Source organism: Alternaria hordeiaustralica, assembly GCF_023758085.1.
Source record: "Alternaria hordeiaustralica strain BMP 2776 chromosome Unknown scaffold_6, whole genome shotgun sequence".
Taxonomy (NCBI): Eukaryota; Fungi; Ascomycota; class Dothideomycetes; order Pleosporales; family Pleosporaceae; genus Alternaria; species Alternaria hordeiaustralica.
This window is the reverse complement of record NW_026056778.1, coordinates 1,469,010-1,486,683: the sequence shown is the minus strand read 5'-3', so window position 1 is coordinate 1,486,683 and position 17,674 is coordinate 1,469,010. Positions and strand designations below refer to the sequence as shown.

Below are 17,674 nucleotides of genomic sequence, written 5' to 3'. Positions count from 1 at the left end.
ATGATGTTCTGGATCCGTTGTGGGCAACATCGGTGTGTTGACACGGAGGCACCGGTTCTCCCGGTTCGCCGTCTCCTCCAGAGTCGACCAAGCCGACATCAAATGACGTCCCTAGAAATGGTATATGGGCCCGCCGAAAATGTGAATGGTACAGGGTCATGGTCTCTAGTAAGACCCGCCAGTAGGCATGGGCCCTCTTTGTAAATGCAAACAGTATCTGCGCCAACACTCCTATGTAGTGAAGATGATGGAGACGTGTGATGGTGTTAACAAGCCCAAGAAAGATGTCGAAGCAAATATGTACGGCTCCAAGGGCGATATGTCGTGTTAGGAAATTACTGTGGTCGATAATCACATCGTGGGTGAACCATGGTCAATGGATTTGGGTCGTAAGTTTGAGCTGGTCATGGCTTGCTTGCCACCCATTTTGCGGGTAAGCTTTGCATAGTCTGAAGGCAACGTTAGTCTGGGAATACGAGTACTATTGTTAATTAGCAACTTACGTAGACCGCAAGCATTGCACAGGGTCCTGGCGCCATCTGGCCCTCTTCGCCACTCAGGGGTCTCGGCTCTATTGCAGCTATGGCATCGACCTGGCGGCGCAGCTCGCTGTCAGGTGCGTCAGTAAGGTTATCAGTCGATCGGATGTGGAGCACTTACGCCTCGTTTCCGGGTCTTGTTATCTCCACCAGCAAAGCCACCCATGCCTTTATTGTCGTCACCGTAGTTGCTTGCATTATCATCGTAGCCATTCATCGGTCTATACCGTGGATCCTGAGGAGGCTCCACGATGCTCGCCTGTTGATGATTGAAAACGACGTCTCGCATTCGCTGGAGGGACATCTGAATCCTCTCGCTTTGCTTAAGCATATCGTCGACCTCTTCTAACCGGGGCATTGACTGTGGTGTCATGCCAATGCGTTGGTTCTCATGCGCGCGCTGTCTGTAGATTTTCGAAAACTCTGCGATGCGTCCGGATCCGTCGGCCATCTCGTTGAGGGAGGCCTCAAGATCGAAACTCTCTAGATGGCGCTTGACTGACTCGCCGTATGGAGCTAGACTTGATCGACCGATCTTCTTCTCTTCCAAGCGAGCCATTTCGGAGTTGTCCTGCCACGATTGTGGGGGATAACGGGGTGGGGCAGAGTAGGTCGAGCTTGCCGGTGGGTAGGCAGAGTTAGGAGCACTTGCTGAGGGGGCCGATGAAGGATAGCCAGGGGGATACTGCGTGTACGGATAATGATGGTTCATGGGTCCCGTTGATGGAGGAGCAGGGCTCTCGTAGGTGGCTGGTGGTGGGGGATATGACGGATACGAGACGCTGGGGCGAGTTGCGCTCGGTGGCGGGGATTGTGCCGTCTTCAGTGGGTGAAGGGCAGGTAGTTTTGAGTTGTGCTGAGGGGTAGAATACGGCGGCCGTGGATCTGAGAAGGGCGGACGAGGCAGGGCTTCTGACTGAACCTGAGGCGGTTGTCGGGAGACTGTGGGTGATGCCGGGGCCCCGACAAATGGACTTCTTGGGTATGTGAATGGGTTGGAGGGTCCTTGGCTGGCGTGCTGGAGGTCAGATGGGAAGTGTCGTGGCCGTGGCTCGGCGGGAGAAGCAGCAGCAGACTGGGGATGATAATGCTGAGGAGCTGAAGTGATGGCTGAAGGTGGAGGCACTGTAGCTGGGAATGGCAGCGGCTGTTCCGAACCTAGGGCTTCATGTATCGATGGCAGGGATTGCCGGGCCGTTGGTCGTTGCGACTCTTTCTCGTCGCCAGAGGTCCTGCGTGAGTCGGGAGGAGACAGTAGGCCTCCAAGCGAGCCGGGTACTGCGCTGGCGACTGACGATTGGTGATTGCTGTGCAAATGCGGCGGCCCCGCGTAGGGGTGCAACGGGCTGGGCATGGTAGCAGCAGCGGCGGCAGAGTGTTTTCTCTGATACTCGACCTCTTCGCGCTTGACTCTATCGGCGTCCATGTGGTTGATTGACGGCAGACCAATGCTACGGCGGACAGTCAGCACCCGTACGGCGGGAAGGGAGCGGGGGGCCAAACAACATACCTTTGCCTGTTGCCGGCATCTATGGTTTCCATGGTGGGTCCTGTGTCGGACGGGTCCTGGTGGTGGGATGCGACAGCGAACTGCTGCGGCAACGCGATGGCGGGGAATCGTGGGTGCCGCGACGTTGATGTACCTTCCCGCACAACGTCGACCAGCACGGAGACCTGAGGTCGTTCCTTCCCGCACAACGTCAATCGCCACGAAGCGTCTCACTTTGCTCTTTCCTCCGCAAGCGTGGCCAAGCAATTCAGTCCGATTCTTCCAAGCCCCACAGTGATGTTGCAATTGCAGCCAAAAGCCGGATTTCAGCAGTGGCGACGTCCGGATCTCTTTTTCTTCAACGAATGGATCGGTAGGCAGGCAGAATACCGGGTGTTGTTGAAGTTGTTGTCGCTGCCGCTCTTTCTCTTGTCGATGCTGTGGCTGACGTAGTGTCGCGGGCACGACGGCCGTGGAAGGATCGCTTGCGTCGATACACACTCAATACCGCACTATGTGTCCGTCTCTTGCTGTGCGTCGGTCTTGGTGCTCCGAGGCGGCGCTGGTGTGTTGGATGATGTGGAAAAGAGATGGGCAGGTGTGACATGGGCGGAGGAGCGGCGATCAGACAAAACCCGTGATCTCACAGCACACTACGCGGAATTCAGCGCCTCCTCTATGCCTGCAGGCATGGTGTGAGAGGAGACGAGGGCTAAGACAACCGCAGCGGGCTAAAGCAGATGCGATCGGAGATGAACCGCTCCGGCAGCAAGTAGTCGCTCAGTGTGACGAGGATGTGCAGCGCGCGGACTAGGATGCTCTGGATACGGCACGTCTGTTTGCCCCAGCAAGGATGTGGGTGGAGAGGGCGGTCGCTGGGTGTTCTTGATGCAACACTCGAGCGCTCCAGCGGGCTCCTAAAGCGTCCACCCAAAGGGCAAGGATATGCGACACGCCATGCCCGCCCTTGCAACGCTTGCCCGATCAGATCGCGCAGCCCCCTAAAAGCAGCAAGTCTGATTTTTCAAGGCGCCATGGCGATGCTGCATGACGGGCCCACGTCCGTTGGGCGGTGGCGGCTTGGGCGTGGGCTGGCTCGTCGCCATTTCTTCTGCTCGATCCGCAGCCGTTACGACCAGGGACATCAATCGCGACCGCCATCCGCGCGAATGGGCACCCCGCGCACACGAGGTGAGATGCGCCCATGCCCGAACAGGAACAGCCCGCCGCCATGGCACGAATTATCGTTGTGGCATGCAATCGAGATGCAACCGAGCTTCCATCATGCATCCACCCCGGCCTGCACCCACGCCCGTCCTGTCACTCCGTCCCTTGGCGCCCACAGCCAGCGAACTGTCACCCACCAGCGCCGACGCCTCGCACAGCACTTGGTCGGTACCGGAGCCCTCCACTGCTGTCACTTGCGGCCGCCGCGCGCCAGAAGTCATGTGTTGGGCACCAACCCTCCGCCGACGGTCTATCGCAACTTCCTGCCAGGCACTTAACCTGACACCACTTCGGGAATCTCCATCGCCCCAGGGGTGCCCGCGCATCTGAATCGGTGGCAGTGCGATTAGTGCAGCGGGGCTGCGGACGCCAGAAGCGCCCTCACAGAAAAAGGCACATGGTGCCGAAGAACCATCTCAGCTCGCCAGATCCCATCGGCCCGACAGGCTTCGATTCATGAACTTCCATCAAACGTCTGAGCCAGTCTTATCGCGTGCATTTGGCCTGTCTATCCATCAGCCCATTACTTGCCATCGCTCTGTCCCACTTCTGCTTCGGCAGCTTCGCAAGCAGGCTTCGCAGGCGTACCTCTCGGTTACGTCAGTAGTCGCTAAACCCCCTCAACTATCTGCACTGGCTCCATCTTGCTCCGAACCATGCAACTCCAAGCGCTTGACCGTTGACGCCTACACGTGTTTAGTGTAACGCATGGAATCACCTTCTGCACGACGGCATCTTGGTGCGTTCGCGTCTGTTAAACGTCCGTGCTATGACCAATGCGCTCCGGCGCTGTCAAGTCAATATCATCAGACCGTAACCGACCCAAAGATCGCTGGCACGCTATCAATAAGTCTCCGTGGCCATCTAGCTGTACCAGTGGGACCGTCAGCCATCTTCGCTCGTCATCTCTTACTACTCACGCGTTGTACCCTGCGAACCTTGATGCAACCACAAGGGCCTCTCGGAATGTCCCTCACGCCGGCTGACGACGGTCTGAGTATATGCGCAAGCCGAGTGAAGTGACTGTCGGCGTCATCTTTCCGGTCCGGTCACCGTTCAACACCGCTTTGGATATTGGGTGCAACATGATCGTTGGGCGCCGCAGCATGCATCAAACCACATATTCCATGTCCCACAGCCTTTGAGTGCCTATGTCCATCTTCACTATTCTCATAGCCGCCGCTCGTCCCATGCTGTAGTGGCTGCGATATGGATAAGGCGCAAGCATGAACGTGGTATCGGTGGCTTGTAACGTTGAACCGGCGCAGACGCTCGGTTGCGCCATCGTTGAATCTCGCTAAAACATCCTTCTATGTACGGTACGCCTTAACACAGCACAACGGCTAATTTTGGCTGACTTCTCGACACCACCTTGCAGCACGCGTCCGATTGACGAGTGTCCGATCCGGAGTCATGTCTGGATTTCCAAGCAGCCGGCATCTGACATGCGCCGGTTTGCGCAGTGTTACATGGTGCGGAATCCAATCATGCGCTGACGACTTACCCATGTCACTAATGGGCAGGGTCGAAAGCTCTGTTTCGTTTCAAAACGCACATTGTGAGGGATGAATCAAGTTGAAGAATCACCTCTCATGTGATTGCTCGTTGCGAGGAAGTTTTTTCCTGGGATTTTGAAGGAATTGGAGAGAGCTAGTCCTCGTTCATCCACCGAACCTATCCATGGATTCCAAGCTCAATATTCGGCGTGAGCCACATGTACCTGGCATTGCTGACCCAGCAATTTAGGTTCCAGTTGTGTCTTTCCTGTTGGAAGCAGACACCCTACCCTTGCATGTCCGGCACTTGGTTCAGCATCTGAATTTGACCATGCAAAATGTATCGGTATATCGACTTCATTGGTCTCTCATCCTAGCTGTGTGGCAGTGTGTGCCCCGCAGTGTCATATCTGACAGGCGATGCCCCACATCTCCTCCGTTCGCGACAACGCTGAGAAGTCACTGGTTTCACAATCTGAAAAGCAATCACGGCAGACATGCTGTATGGTACTTCTTCGGATTCTGTAAAGAGAGTATCCCACTCTTGATTGCGGTCAAGCCGAAAACGTGACGAACAAGTCATGTGGCCGTCTGTTACCCGCGGCAAAAGTTGACTCAAAACTGGTCCGCATGTAAATATCGGTAAGCGACGAGATGGTCCATGCGTGATTCACATGCTACTCTTTCCGTCAGTCACCACTAGTGAGGCGAATCCTTACCAGAAGCACATGCTGCATGTCCCAGAAAAAACGCATTGGTGCTTCTCGAAGTCTGACGCTGGACAGCGAATGGAGCCGGCAGAACATGCGACACATATTATCCATATCCTTGCAATAGCATTTCTGTGCTGACTCGAGATCTCAATCATCTACCCTGGCTCGGCGGGATCGTGATCTTGTTTCGGGCACACCCTTTTCGTCTGCTGCACCTGCAGCTGCATGTATCCGATTCTGTTATCCAGGCTTAGCGGACGTCGGCCCAAATCGGTCTAATGTGCGCTGGCCGATTCGGTTTCATGCTTAAGCGACATGGTACATCACCCAGCACGCCGGTTCAGATGCATCAAGAGTATCGCATCGTACGACACCTGACGCAAGCTGCCAATTGTGTTCGAAATCTTCTCTTCTTCAAGCTCGAGCCTTGTCCGTCATCGGGCTTTTACTCCAACCAGGATATGATCACCACGCCCATGATTCTGGTTGAGAAGCCCGCGAGGCGTAGCGATTTTCGCTCGGCTCGTCGCGGAAAAAAGTAAACGTTTCTTGTCCCGCTCTCTCAGGGTCCGCATGGCACATTCAACCTGTTTTTGGCGACCTGCGTCAAGCAATGGTCGATCGAAATATAGAGCCGGCCATCTCTCGTATTGATTGGAGATCTTATGGAGAAGTGGGCCTATAGGCGCGTAAGATCATTTCCCATGGCCACTTTAGGGAAGCCATTGCCGAAGGGATGTCGGTTTACGGAAGACCCTATTTTGTTGACGGTTGTCGACGATGCGTTACGATCCTGCAGTCGGACGGCAGGAGATTTGTAGGCCGCGGACCTTCAGGCTGAGCACGTTCGTAGCGATGCTCTGAGACTCCGCTGTCACGCACGAGCTTTTCGCGTGCGTCGCTCGTCGCTTTCGGTCTCCAAGAGCAGGAGCGCGGCTGCTTATGCAAAACAGGAAAGCAACATACCTTGGGGTAAGCCTGACACTACCACCAGACTGCATTCCTACCAGGACCTCGCTGAGTTGTTTTTTTCGCAGCCGCCCGCAGTCTTCACAAAGGGAATAACAGGCGCCAATGGAATGCGACAAGAGTCGGCTCGGGAATTTTCACGATATCTTGCTGGCCAACTGCCGCCGCACTCAGATGCACTCTACAACGCGACTAGCTTACTAGGTGCGCATCGTGAAGAAAATCCTCGTGTGGAGTAACTGGATCTGCAAAGAGAAGGACCGATTCAGGTAATCATTCTGCGGAGTTCGACTAATCGGAACAGGTGGACATTGTATGTACAGCAAAGTCGCACACCTCTACTGCAGCTGCTAGCAGTCCAACGGTGTGGCTCTGGTGTACCGGCTATCATGAGAATCGCGGCTTGGCTCTAGATCCCTAAATGGCAACAGGGTCTAGCATGCGAAACGCAGACATGGAAGCCATGGTTGCGCATTTCAGATGATCTTGCGTTCGCATGCGAGCAGCTCGTTCTGCCAGATCTATGACGACATCGATCTACTCCCGCGGTCAGAGATCGGGCTGGAATGTAAGATCAAACCCACGCACGCCCTTGCCCCCCAAACACAGTTTGACTGTCATTGGTGAACTGCCACTTCAATTGCTTGAGCTTTCCACGGTAAGGTCCCGACGCCTCACTTCATGCGAGATTACCCTGTCGCTTCACCTGGTGAATTCCCGGATACTGGAATGCGAATGCGAGACGTAGATCTCTGGATCCTCCCGCGTCGGCACGCGGCGGCAGCTCCACCACAGATCATTCGCCGCTTTCGACAATGTTGGCTGCCACTACTCCGTGTGAAAGACGGCACAGGAGCAAATCAGCATAAGCCGACAGCTCACCTCGTGCAGAGCCGCTTCTGGCCCAAGTTTGCATTTAACGTTTAGAAGGCAGCGCTCCGCTTGTCACGAAACGCTCTTTTCGGCACGTTACGCTACGAGAGGTAATAGCCAATTTACGCGCAGCCAGATAAGCGCTCGTTAAAGCGGCACAAGATCATCAAGTGGGATAGAGTTTCTGACTACATCTGCCAAGCTCAGACGAGTTCGCGCCATGAGGGCGCCTCGGCAAACAACGGGATGATGTCGACGCCATCGCCATCAGATGCGATAGGTACTCCGTAAGAGACCTCGCATGTGTGGAGGGCTAGTGTCTCGAGTCGGCTGCCCTTCTCTTCACCGGTGTAGGAACACCTGAGCTTCGAGTATACTAACGACATAGTCACAGTGAAAGCCACGTCGCCAGCGCATTGAAGAATATTCCTTTCGGGTTCGAGGCGCTTGCGGCCATACTCCATTCATCTTCGCGCCGGCTTTGCTTTTTACAAAAATCGCCTACTGAGTGGGCTCTCGTACGACGTGGCGCTGCAAACCTCCAGACGCTATTAAGGCGTTTCGGGTTGCCCTGCAGTAGGAGGCTGACTAGCCTTTGCCATTTACACGTGATGAACACGGTGGACTGCGAAGTCGTCTAATGGCTAGCGAAAACGCGTCGATCCCACGCTACATCCGCTATAACCGGGTAGGTAAGCCTCCGCGATTCGCTAGGTCGAGGCTACATACCTAGACAAACCCGCTCGTCTCCTTGATGTTGTGGATATGCGGTCACCGACGCATCAGGCCGAAGATGGACGGCCAAATGCGGCCCCATGCTGGTCCCTGTTGCAACACTCAAAGTGGATGTCTGCCCAAAGAGAAATGGCGGAGATACTGATCAGCAGCCTGGATGTATACCGGAATACTGGATGGGCCGTCGCTGCTAACGAGAAGTGGCAGCCCATCACGAGGGGAAAGATGCCTATTCTCTAGGTATCAATTCAACGAGCCACCAGGCCGAGGTACAACACTCGATAGTTCAGCATGAGATGAAAAACAGGTACGCCATGTCTCCTGACGTCTATCTCCGTCACTAAAACGTACCGTGGGCGCCTGCGAACTCCGCTCCGACCTTCAAACTTTCCGTGTGCCTGGGACCGCTACTACATACCGGATTAACATCCGACAAAACCTGCCGCTCACGTTGCTTTTCGTCGCATGCACATACGTTGTGCTGTGGCTGTGGGTTCTAGAATCGTCAAAGTGACAGGGTCGCATTCTAGGGTATCAATTGTGGTGTTCCCCACCCGTATTGATCGACACTCAGGTACGGCGGTGAGTTTACGACAGTGCTTTTTGTGAGGACGTGGCATATCGATATTACGACAGTGGATAATCTGCTTCACTATGGCATGCTGTTACCGTGATGGCAGATCATCTCTTGCATATTCGGCACACGACCCATCCGGAGCTTCAGATGTTTTACCATCAGCGTAGTACCGCCTACCAGCTCTGAAGCTAGGCAATATTGGCTGGATAAAGGGAACTCTTGGCCGCTTCTCCTGAGATCCCCACGTCAGTAGTGCTCGATTGCGTTTGCGGCTGGGTAGATAAACAGGGTAGTGCAGATCGTGAGCTCTAAGCTGCTTCCCCGCGTGAGCAAGTATCCTAGATGAGTCATCTAGGCTTGCTGGGAAATTCGGTTGCTCTTGCAGCCTTGTTCACGTCTGGGTTGATAGCCTGGCAAGAAAAATGCTGGTCGACCTGGGTGTGAAAACGAGGCGAGTCGAAGTAAGCTTGATGTAGCTCAGTGGGCCACATGTCACTGTCGCTGAACTGATGTAAGGACTGCCATAATGACTTTGCTAAGAACAGTGACTACTCCGTTACCATCTGGCGATGTGAACGATTGGATGAATCGGAACAAAGTATCCTCACCTACGCATTTGCCTATGAGGTATGACACGGCATGACAGGTATGAGTGATTAATGCAGCGTACACTTGCTATGCATACGTCGAGAAGCACTTTTGTTCTCCACTGGATACCTCAACACTGACACTTACTTTAAGTGTCACAGCTCATGCTCCTTGCTGTCTGCTTTGACTCTGACGGTTCTGTCTCAAAAGGCTTCCTTGATGCACTGTCGTTTTGACCCGCCTTTGTTGAGATCTTACAGGAACTTCTCACCAATACAGTGCTATTACGGTGGAGTGTTGATGCAGAGCAGGGCATCAAAACGAATGCGCGGGCATATTACTTGCATGTAAACGCCAGGATGCCATCACAGATAAAGATGTGATGTGGTAGGTGTTTACCTCTGTCGTCCTCGCGATGTTGAGATGTCTTGATGGCAGTCTGCATCTCTCGTCTTTCAATACGACTCCGACTGAAGATTGTTGGAACGCCAACATGTACAAGATTTCGTTTTGCAAAGCTTGTATTGACAGCGCACACCGTTCATCGGCGTGGATATGGCTACTTTCATAACCTACTCTTCACACATACTGATCGCGAAATGGTAGCGAAGACCACATCCAAAATACCCCCAACTACATATCCGTCGGAGTAGAAAAAGCATGGCATGCACACTCGGATACTAAGGTCAGTTCGGGATGGAGATAGACGCACACACATTGTGATCTTGATCATCTCAATATTGCCGTATTGATGGATGATCTCATTTCGGTCTCAACAAGTTCCGTTTGAAGTTTGTCAGGGGGCAAAAAGGTGTAATATCTCAGTAATCGGGACTGGACGCAGAGGTAGGAGTGCTAATTGTGGAAAGGAAGCGAGCGCATGCATTAAGCCCGACTAAAAAAGATCCTCTTGCATGCGCGGCCAGTTCTTATAGGAAAGATGAGGTTATTCTTCACAGTGTACCTCTTCGAATTATATGGAGGTGATATCAGGACAGCTCACTGTTTCGCCACTTGGGTACGCTGGAAAAGACACTAATACGACTACAACTTGGGATTGAGGGCATGTCCGGGTCGCGGCTTTGGACCTCAAGGGTAATTGTTCCAGAATCACAGTCGAATGTGTGCGCTCATGAAGTTCGCTGCGGTAGCGAGGGTTGACGATCTAGATACTGCAGCTGTCCGTTGGCGCTACTACCACGGTACGGTCCACGGGTAGTGCATGGCGGAGACATGGACGCGCCACAGAAGCGGGAGATCGTCCAGGGCCCATCTGTCATCTCAGATCTGCCACATGTCACAACAAACCGATGGAACCAAATCTTTGACGGCACCAGATTCTTCCGACGACAGCTGAGATGCAAGAAGCAATTAGCGAGGGCGGAAACTTTGATGAGGTGCAGCAGGAGTCATGCGGCTGGGACAGGGGTTCGTGGTTGCGCAACCCAACCCGCCTCACGACGGTCCACGATTGAGCCTGAGCTGCAAACCTCACGCACACAAAAGTACTTTTCGCGATCATTCCTCGTACCCTTCTGGCGCACACGATAATCGGCGAGCGACGCGACACGACCCAGGCAGCGCGTGGTTGCACGGAAGACAGTACCGCGATCTCCAGCCCTTGCCTGTTCGGTGAGGCTTGCGGCTAGCCCCCGTCGACTCGAGCAAGATCATACGACTTGTCGAACCACCCCAACACCCATCGACACGCGCAAACAATCACAGCCCCGGCCCCGTCGCACGCCGCCTGCAGGCCATTCGCTTTCACGGTAGTGCAGCAAATCCCGGCGCACGCTGAGGCAGAGGCAGCCCGTCCGATCTGCCGCCCGTAGTCGCGTCGTGAGCCCGCGAAGGAGTGGCATGATTTCCATGTGCATGTAGTAGCTGGTAAGCCTAAGGCGGAACCCTCTCTTTCTCTACCAGACCCGTCCTCTGTATACACTGTCCCTCTTGTTCGCCGTCTGTCGCCGCTGTCTTCGCCGTCGCTCCTGTCGCAGCTAGCAGCCCGACGCCGTCCTAATGGCTTCTGACCCGTACGGCAGCCCCGACGATGGGCTGGAGCTGGAGCGAATCGCCGTGCGTGACGCAATGCTTTTGCACTTTTGCATGTCTCGAGTCTCTGCTAACATGGCCTTGCACCATCCAGGTCGGCCCCTACTGTGTGTTTGACGACTTCCGCCTGCCTCCAAGTCCCCCGCCCATCCACCCGTCGGCTCCCGAGGCCAAGCGACCCACGCCCCAGATGGAGGATCCCATGCTGTCGAGCGACTTCCCCTTCGCCAACATTCGCGGACCGTGGCTCACCACCGCTGGCGACGACATGCCCCTCACCGCGCCCGCTGACGACATGACCAACTGGAACGAATGGATGCAGTACGATCCCGCGCACGCGTCTCAGAACTCCCAGAACGTCGACCCCAAGCCCGCGAATCCGCAGGGGCCTGCCGCATATCTCAGCCCGGATCAGCAAACTTCTCCGCCCCATCTCCTTCCTCACCAACAGTCCCAATCGCTGCAATCCAACACCGTGCCGACTACCGCCCCCATGTTCGCGCAATCCCATGGCGTCCCCTTCACCTTTGGCCAGGGCGCTGACATGCCGCCGGCCTTTGACTTCAACAGCGCTGACCTGAGCTCTCCACTGACGGCTGAGATGCAGCAGCAGCACGCCTACTACACGTCCCAGCAATGGCAGCAGCAACAACAGCAGCTGGCTGAAAACACCCTCTTCTCCCCCACGCAGTTCGACCAAACTGGCTTTGTCGCACCGCCCGCCTCCACGCCCAGCCTCCACCACAGTCCCACCTCGCTGACCAACGGACGCGCCAGCTCGACCTCGTCGCATTCATCACCAGAGCCTGCGACGAACAACGCACGCAAGAGAAAGTCATTGGCCGACTCGGAGGAGCTCGACGACGATGCCCCGTCAAGCAAGAAGGGAGGCCCGCCCAAGAAGACCGCCCACAACATGATCGAGAAGCGATATCGGACGAATCTCAACGATAAGATTGCTGCTCTTCGCGACAGTAAGTCCTTTCTCCATGCGCAATTGACACTAGCTGATTGACATTGCAGGCGTCCCAAGTCTTCGCGTCATGTCGCGGCCGAACGGTACAGAAGAAGACGACGACCCTGAGGACCTTGAAGGTCTCACGCCCGCACACAAGCTCAACAAAGCGACCGTCCTTTCCAAAGCTACCGAGTACATCCGACATCTTGAGAAGCGCAACAAACGCCTACAAGATGAGCTCAACACTATGAAAGGCAGGGTAGAGAGCTACGAAAAGATGGCCATTTCGGGTCCCATAACGCTACATGGAACTGTCGGGACTCCAGATGGCTCAAGGTTCCACAAAGATCCGTTCACACCGACACACAGTATGCCCATGTCAGGACCACCACAAGGAATGATACCAGTCCCAGAGAACATCAGCGCCCTCCAGCGCGGCATCCCACCGCAACAGCACTATGCACACGCATATCCTCCCGGCTATGGCGGTCGCCCAGCAGTGGGCGCGCCTATGGTCAACGGACGACGTAACGGTGCTATGATGGGCAAGCTCATGGTCGGATCTCTTGCTGGTCTCATGATACTGGAAGGACTTGCAGAGCGCGAGCAGTCACAAGAAGAGCCAGCCGGACGCGGTCTATTCGCCCTGCCCGTCAATCTGGTCGGCATCCTTGCTCCTCGCGTCTCCCTAGGTGTCTCTACAGCTCAGATTCCTCTAGCCAAGCTTCTGTTGGTATTCGCCGCCTTCTTCTACCTCGTCGCGCCGCTGCTCGACTTCAAATCGAAACCGAAGAGGAAGTCGCCGCCCGCAGTTCTGTTAACACCCGCACCGTCACTGGCTTCTCCAGTCGAAGTACGTCGAAAGGCATGGCTCACTGCAATCCAAACAGTCTGGGTCCCCCAACACAACTTCATCCTCGAGCTCGCTGCTCTGGGCCTCAAGACCCTCAAGCTCAGCATGCGAAGGCTCATTGGGTGGGAAGGATACGCCTATCTCACCGGTATTACCAAGGAACAAGAGGCCGCCCGTGTCAAAGCTTGGGAGATCGCATTGGATGCCCAGCTCACGGGTGGTGACGCTGAGATCAGCACGAGCCGTCTGGTGCTTACTTTGATCGCTTCCGGTACCTTGCCCGATACGCCCGCAAGACTCATGCTTAAGGCCCTGCATATCCGGATTGTGCTTTGGGAGCTTGGGAACGCAGGTCATGGCTCGTGGTGGATGCTCACCGAGCTGAGTGCGAAACTGGCCCGAAGCTACTGGAACATGGCACGGAGCGAGCACCGCATCGCCATCAACACGTCGAAGCAGAACAATGAAGCTGCGCCATTGCCAGAACATCTCGCAGCACTTATCGAGAGGGAATGCGATGATGTACTTGTTCCTGCAGTTGTGCAGCGCGCATACAACCTGGCTTGGAACAGGCCAAGCGCAGAACAGACAACTGTAGACACCTCCATGGACGCTGTTGTCGAGGACTTTGCCATCTGCTCTCCATTGGATGCGCTTGCGGCCTGGTACTCTAGCCTTGTCCTGAACAAGGCACTCGCAACCACACTTGGTGCAAAGAACAGCTCATCCAAGGACAATGTCGTCTCTGATCTAGCACTCGCTCTCCGCGCTGCCCCACCGAACTCACAGGCTCAACTACGTGCGCTAGTTGCTCAAGCTGTTGTACTCGACGAAGACCGAAACACTCGCATCGCAGCAGCACTCGAAGCCCTTCCATCGTCACCCAAGCCTGCCGATGCCGGCTTCATCAATGTCGTCGGTAACGGCTTCGTTGCAGTCGATGTGCGGAAAGGTCTCACCTTGGCCAAATGCCTCTCGCTGGCCGCTTCCTCGAATCCCGAAGCCCGCCGCCGCGCCATCTTCGTTATCAACAACACTTATCTCCCCGAATGCACAACCACGCTGCTCAGCTTCGTTGCCGCTCACAAGGTTCTTACGCAGTTCATGGCAGACGATACGCTGAAGAAGGAAACTAGCTGTGGTCTAGAGAGGACTGCAAGTTCCCTTCGCATGTGGATCGGTCACGAAACAGGCAGGAGAAGTGGGCTGACCAACAAGGTTCGGAGCAGGATCATAAGCAGTTGTCTCGACGCTAGCAAGATGCTAGTTGGACTGGCCGAGAGCAAGAAGAAGGATGACGCGGACGTGGATGATGGGTATGCTAGTGCGAGTGTCAAGGATGACTGAGGGTTTGTATCTATGACTTCCCATGCGATGGGATTGGCGTTTGGGATTGAACGAGGTGGCAATATTCACATCTCACTGGCGTTGACACGGATATTTACACGGCATGGATATGTCTGATGTATGGGTTATCTGGCTTACGAGCCTTCCTTTCTTTGTAGCATTTGTTTTTTTATTAGGCTCGCATAGTGTATATCCCATACACTTGATAGTACTGTGCAATCGACTTTGTTCGGCGTTTCAGACGTTGCCTTCTAACTGCGAACATGCATCTAGTGTCCATGTTGATTGCTTTTGTGTGTTCGGTCTTGGTATAATCTATTTGGTGCCGACGAAGTACAATTTTAAAATTGTGCCACGCGTCAATGTTGCCATGACCGAAAGCACACTTTCGCATGTCTCATACAGATACCTCCTGGAACTTGAAATATGCTCCCAAGAAGACTGCGCGCAATAATATAACTACACGATGGGGTTGAAGCAGTGCGAGCAGACCCAGTGAAGTGTGCGGAATATCAGAACTACCTGGGGACCATTAGGTATCTCGCATGAAGCGATGGCGCCGGGGCATGATCCTCCTTCTCGTCCTCTTGTAGCAAGACAAAGACAAAAGCCCCCGAGTGGACTTCGGCCGTTCTTTTCAATGACCGGCTGTCAAAATGGTGCATGAAGGTGTCTGGGGTCAGTCACAACTAGATTGAGGGCAGTTTCAACCGATCGATTCGACCGAGCAAGTACCATGACATCAATGAAGACGGAACATGTAGAAACGACGGCAGTCGAATCCGGTCGCGACGAACGGAAGTCCGTATTGCTCGACGAAAATCTGCAGACTTTCGGGGGGTGCCATCGTCCCGAACGGTATGGCCCGAAGAGCAAAGGATGGCTTACATGCTGAAAGGTGTGGGGAAGCGACGTTGACCTTAATACTGGTATAAAAAATACATAAAAAAACAAGTCAATTCGTACACCTAGAACGCTTACATACTACAGTACATATAGATAGAAACGCAGAGAGTTGAATCCCCACAGAACTGCCCATATCCGTTGAGAAGGAAGTAATCCCAAGCTTAGTTCATTCAAACGTTAGAAATAGCATAATAACTAACAGCAATGCGAAGCACCGTTGCTGCCGCTGTGTTCAACAAGGCCTGGCCCTCCTGAAGATGAAGCCGAAGAGTTTCCGGAACTGGGAGCCCCGAACATGGGGTCCAACCACTTATCGACGGTGTAGACGCATGCACCAGGGACACAGTATGCTTCGCTCTTGACAGCAGCGTTGTTGACGCTCGTGATAGCGCCTTTGCTGTCCCTTCGGACGGTCGCGGGGAATCCAACGATGGACTTCTCCTGGCCGGTCGATGTCGTGTCGATGCAAGGGTACTTGAGCAAATAAGAAGACAGCGCGTTGTTACTGGGTTGAAGAGCCTTTGCGCTTTGTCCGAGAGCCGCGAGTGCCTCGTTACTTGGGGCGAAGATGGAGAGGTTCTTGCCTTGGCCGAGAGATCCGTCGAGAAGGTAGACGAAATCGGGAGATGTTGCTTTTAGGAGCTCTACGTATGTCGATAGGTCTTTTTGCGAAGCTAGGGCTGATGCAATGGAGCCTTCGTTCTGAGACGCTGGGTATGCGGTAGATGTAGTGTTGTTGAGACTGTCAGCCCCGTAGAGTCCAGCGAAGGAATCGAGGACTGATGTGATTTTGAAGATGGCTCCGTTTCCGACCTCGGTTCTCGACTCGGAAACTAGGTTGGCTTGCTTGTTGACTGAGACGGTCTCTCCCGCCGAGCTGAACGAAAGAGGTGTGCCTTCGATGGCTGTGACAGATTTACCCGAAGTCTTGACATCTTCCGTAGTGATCGATCCTTGTGCGATGTGGCTTCGCAGGATAAACTCGAGTAGTGGATACGATGCCGGTGCCGTCAAAGCTGTGCTTAATTCTTGAGGTAGATTCTTGAAAGCCTGTACAGGTCAGTAATCCAGAAGGCAAGGCAGCATTCGGTATCATCGCTTACCGAGTTGACGGGTGCAAATGCTGTGTACTTGCGTCCATCAGTGAGATTGTTGAAGCGCTCTTCAAATTGCGGACCAGGAATGCCGCTGCTACCACCCGTGCTCTTGATGAGGCTGTAGAAGACGGAAAGGTCTGGGTCGTTTGAAATGGCAGTCAGGAGTGGGGCAGAGTCCTTGGTGGCTCGTTCGACTGCAACCGGAGAAGACGCTGCGAGGATGGAAAGCAAAGCGACTGGGAGAATGCGCTTGGCTAGCATCTTAATATCTTGATGTATAGCTTTAACTTGAACTTGAGGATCGATGAACTGTTGGCTACGACTTGTTTGTCGTTCACTTGATGCTAGGGACGGTCAAGCGAGGGCCTTATATGTTTGTGTACGTCCATAGCTATACTAGCTTTCGGACCGTGTTAGAGCAAATTGTTTCGTTGTCAGAGGTTTGAGTTTGCCGTTAGGTAGTCCGTAGTGTATGATGGAATGCTACCAGATGGTGTAGCTTTCGGGCGAGCCAATCAAGCCAGAGGAATATCAGCAGCTAAGGGTCACTGTACCCGAAGGCGAATAGACCCTGACTACATCATCAACGTCGCGTCAGTGTTCTTCTTCGTCCGTTGTCATCTGTGACATCGGCAGGTATGACCGCCAAACATGTCGACACTGTGATGTGGATCAGTATGTGGGGAGTACGAGATTGATAGGTATCGGGAGGTTGGAGAGGTAGCATAGCAAATCCTGGACGTGCAGTGGAGTGTAATGAAGGGGAGCGCCACAAGGAATTCTGCCGATCTGATATCATAAAATACCCGACGCGCCAAGAGCAGCTAACATCTTGTGGCGTCTTTGACGCCGTCGGTAGAGTTGCATCACTACCTAGGTAGGTGCCACAGTAATTCGTTTCGGCATTTTGGGTGACGCATGCTGAGTGACCCTGCAACGGATCGTTATTGCGCCATCGTGATATTCCTACCTGAGTTGGTGACAGAATGGATGCGACGGGGATGCCATCCCTGTTGGAGATCTCCCGAAGACCAATTCATGACACAGACACGCATGCAATCAAGGCCGCCCGTGCTGCGAGTTAGTATGCCAAGTCATCCACGCACGAAGCCCCAGCGCGCACTAGTACACCGGTGGTGGAGGAAGATTGCATCATTTGCGCGTGTGGCAGGTAGGCTATTCTCGACGGAGACCAGTCCGCAGTAAACCTACAGGCGGACGCGCAGCGCGTTTATACGAAGATCAGTCCCGTACA

The 17,674-nt window shown here is 54.2% G+C and overlaps 3 protein-coding genes across 3 annotated transcripts; 1 reads left to right on the top strand and 2 right to left on the bottom strand.

The window, feature by feature from the left end:
- Window positions 1-351: 351 nt before the first annotated feature.
- J4E84_004392 (uncharacterized protein) lies at window positions 352-2,081 on the bottom strand (the record flags this gene model as incomplete). The annotated part of the gene is made up of 4 exons (XM_049386997.1): window positions 352-449; window positions 504-609; window positions 661-1,990; window positions 2,050-2,081. 4 exons carry the CDS (start codon window positions 2,079-2,081, stop codon window positions 352-354), a joined length of 1,566 nt encoding a protein of 521 aa, XP_049245767.1.
- A 9,144-nt stretch (window positions 2,082-11,225) lies between these two features.
- On the top strand, window positions 11,226-14,416 carry J4E84_004391 (uncharacterized protein; the record flags this gene model as incomplete). Its single annotated transcript, XM_049386996.1, has 3 exons — window positions 11,226-11,282; window positions 11,353-12,232; window positions 12,282-14,416. 3 exons carry the CDS (start codon window positions 11,226-11,228, stop codon window positions 14,414-14,416), a joined length of 3,072 nt encoding a protein of 1,023 aa, XP_049245766.1.
- A 1,101-nt stretch (window positions 14,417-15,517) lies between these two features.
- J4E84_004390 (uncharacterized protein) lies at window positions 15,518-16,680 on the bottom strand (the record flags this gene model as incomplete). The annotated part of the gene is made up of 2 exons (XM_049386995.1): window positions 15,518-16,372; window positions 16,426-16,680. 2 exons carry the CDS (start codon window positions 16,678-16,680, stop codon window positions 15,518-15,520), a joined length of 1,110 nt encoding a protein of 369 aa, XP_049245765.1.
- Between the last annotated feature and the right edge of the window lie 994 nt (window positions 16,681-17,674).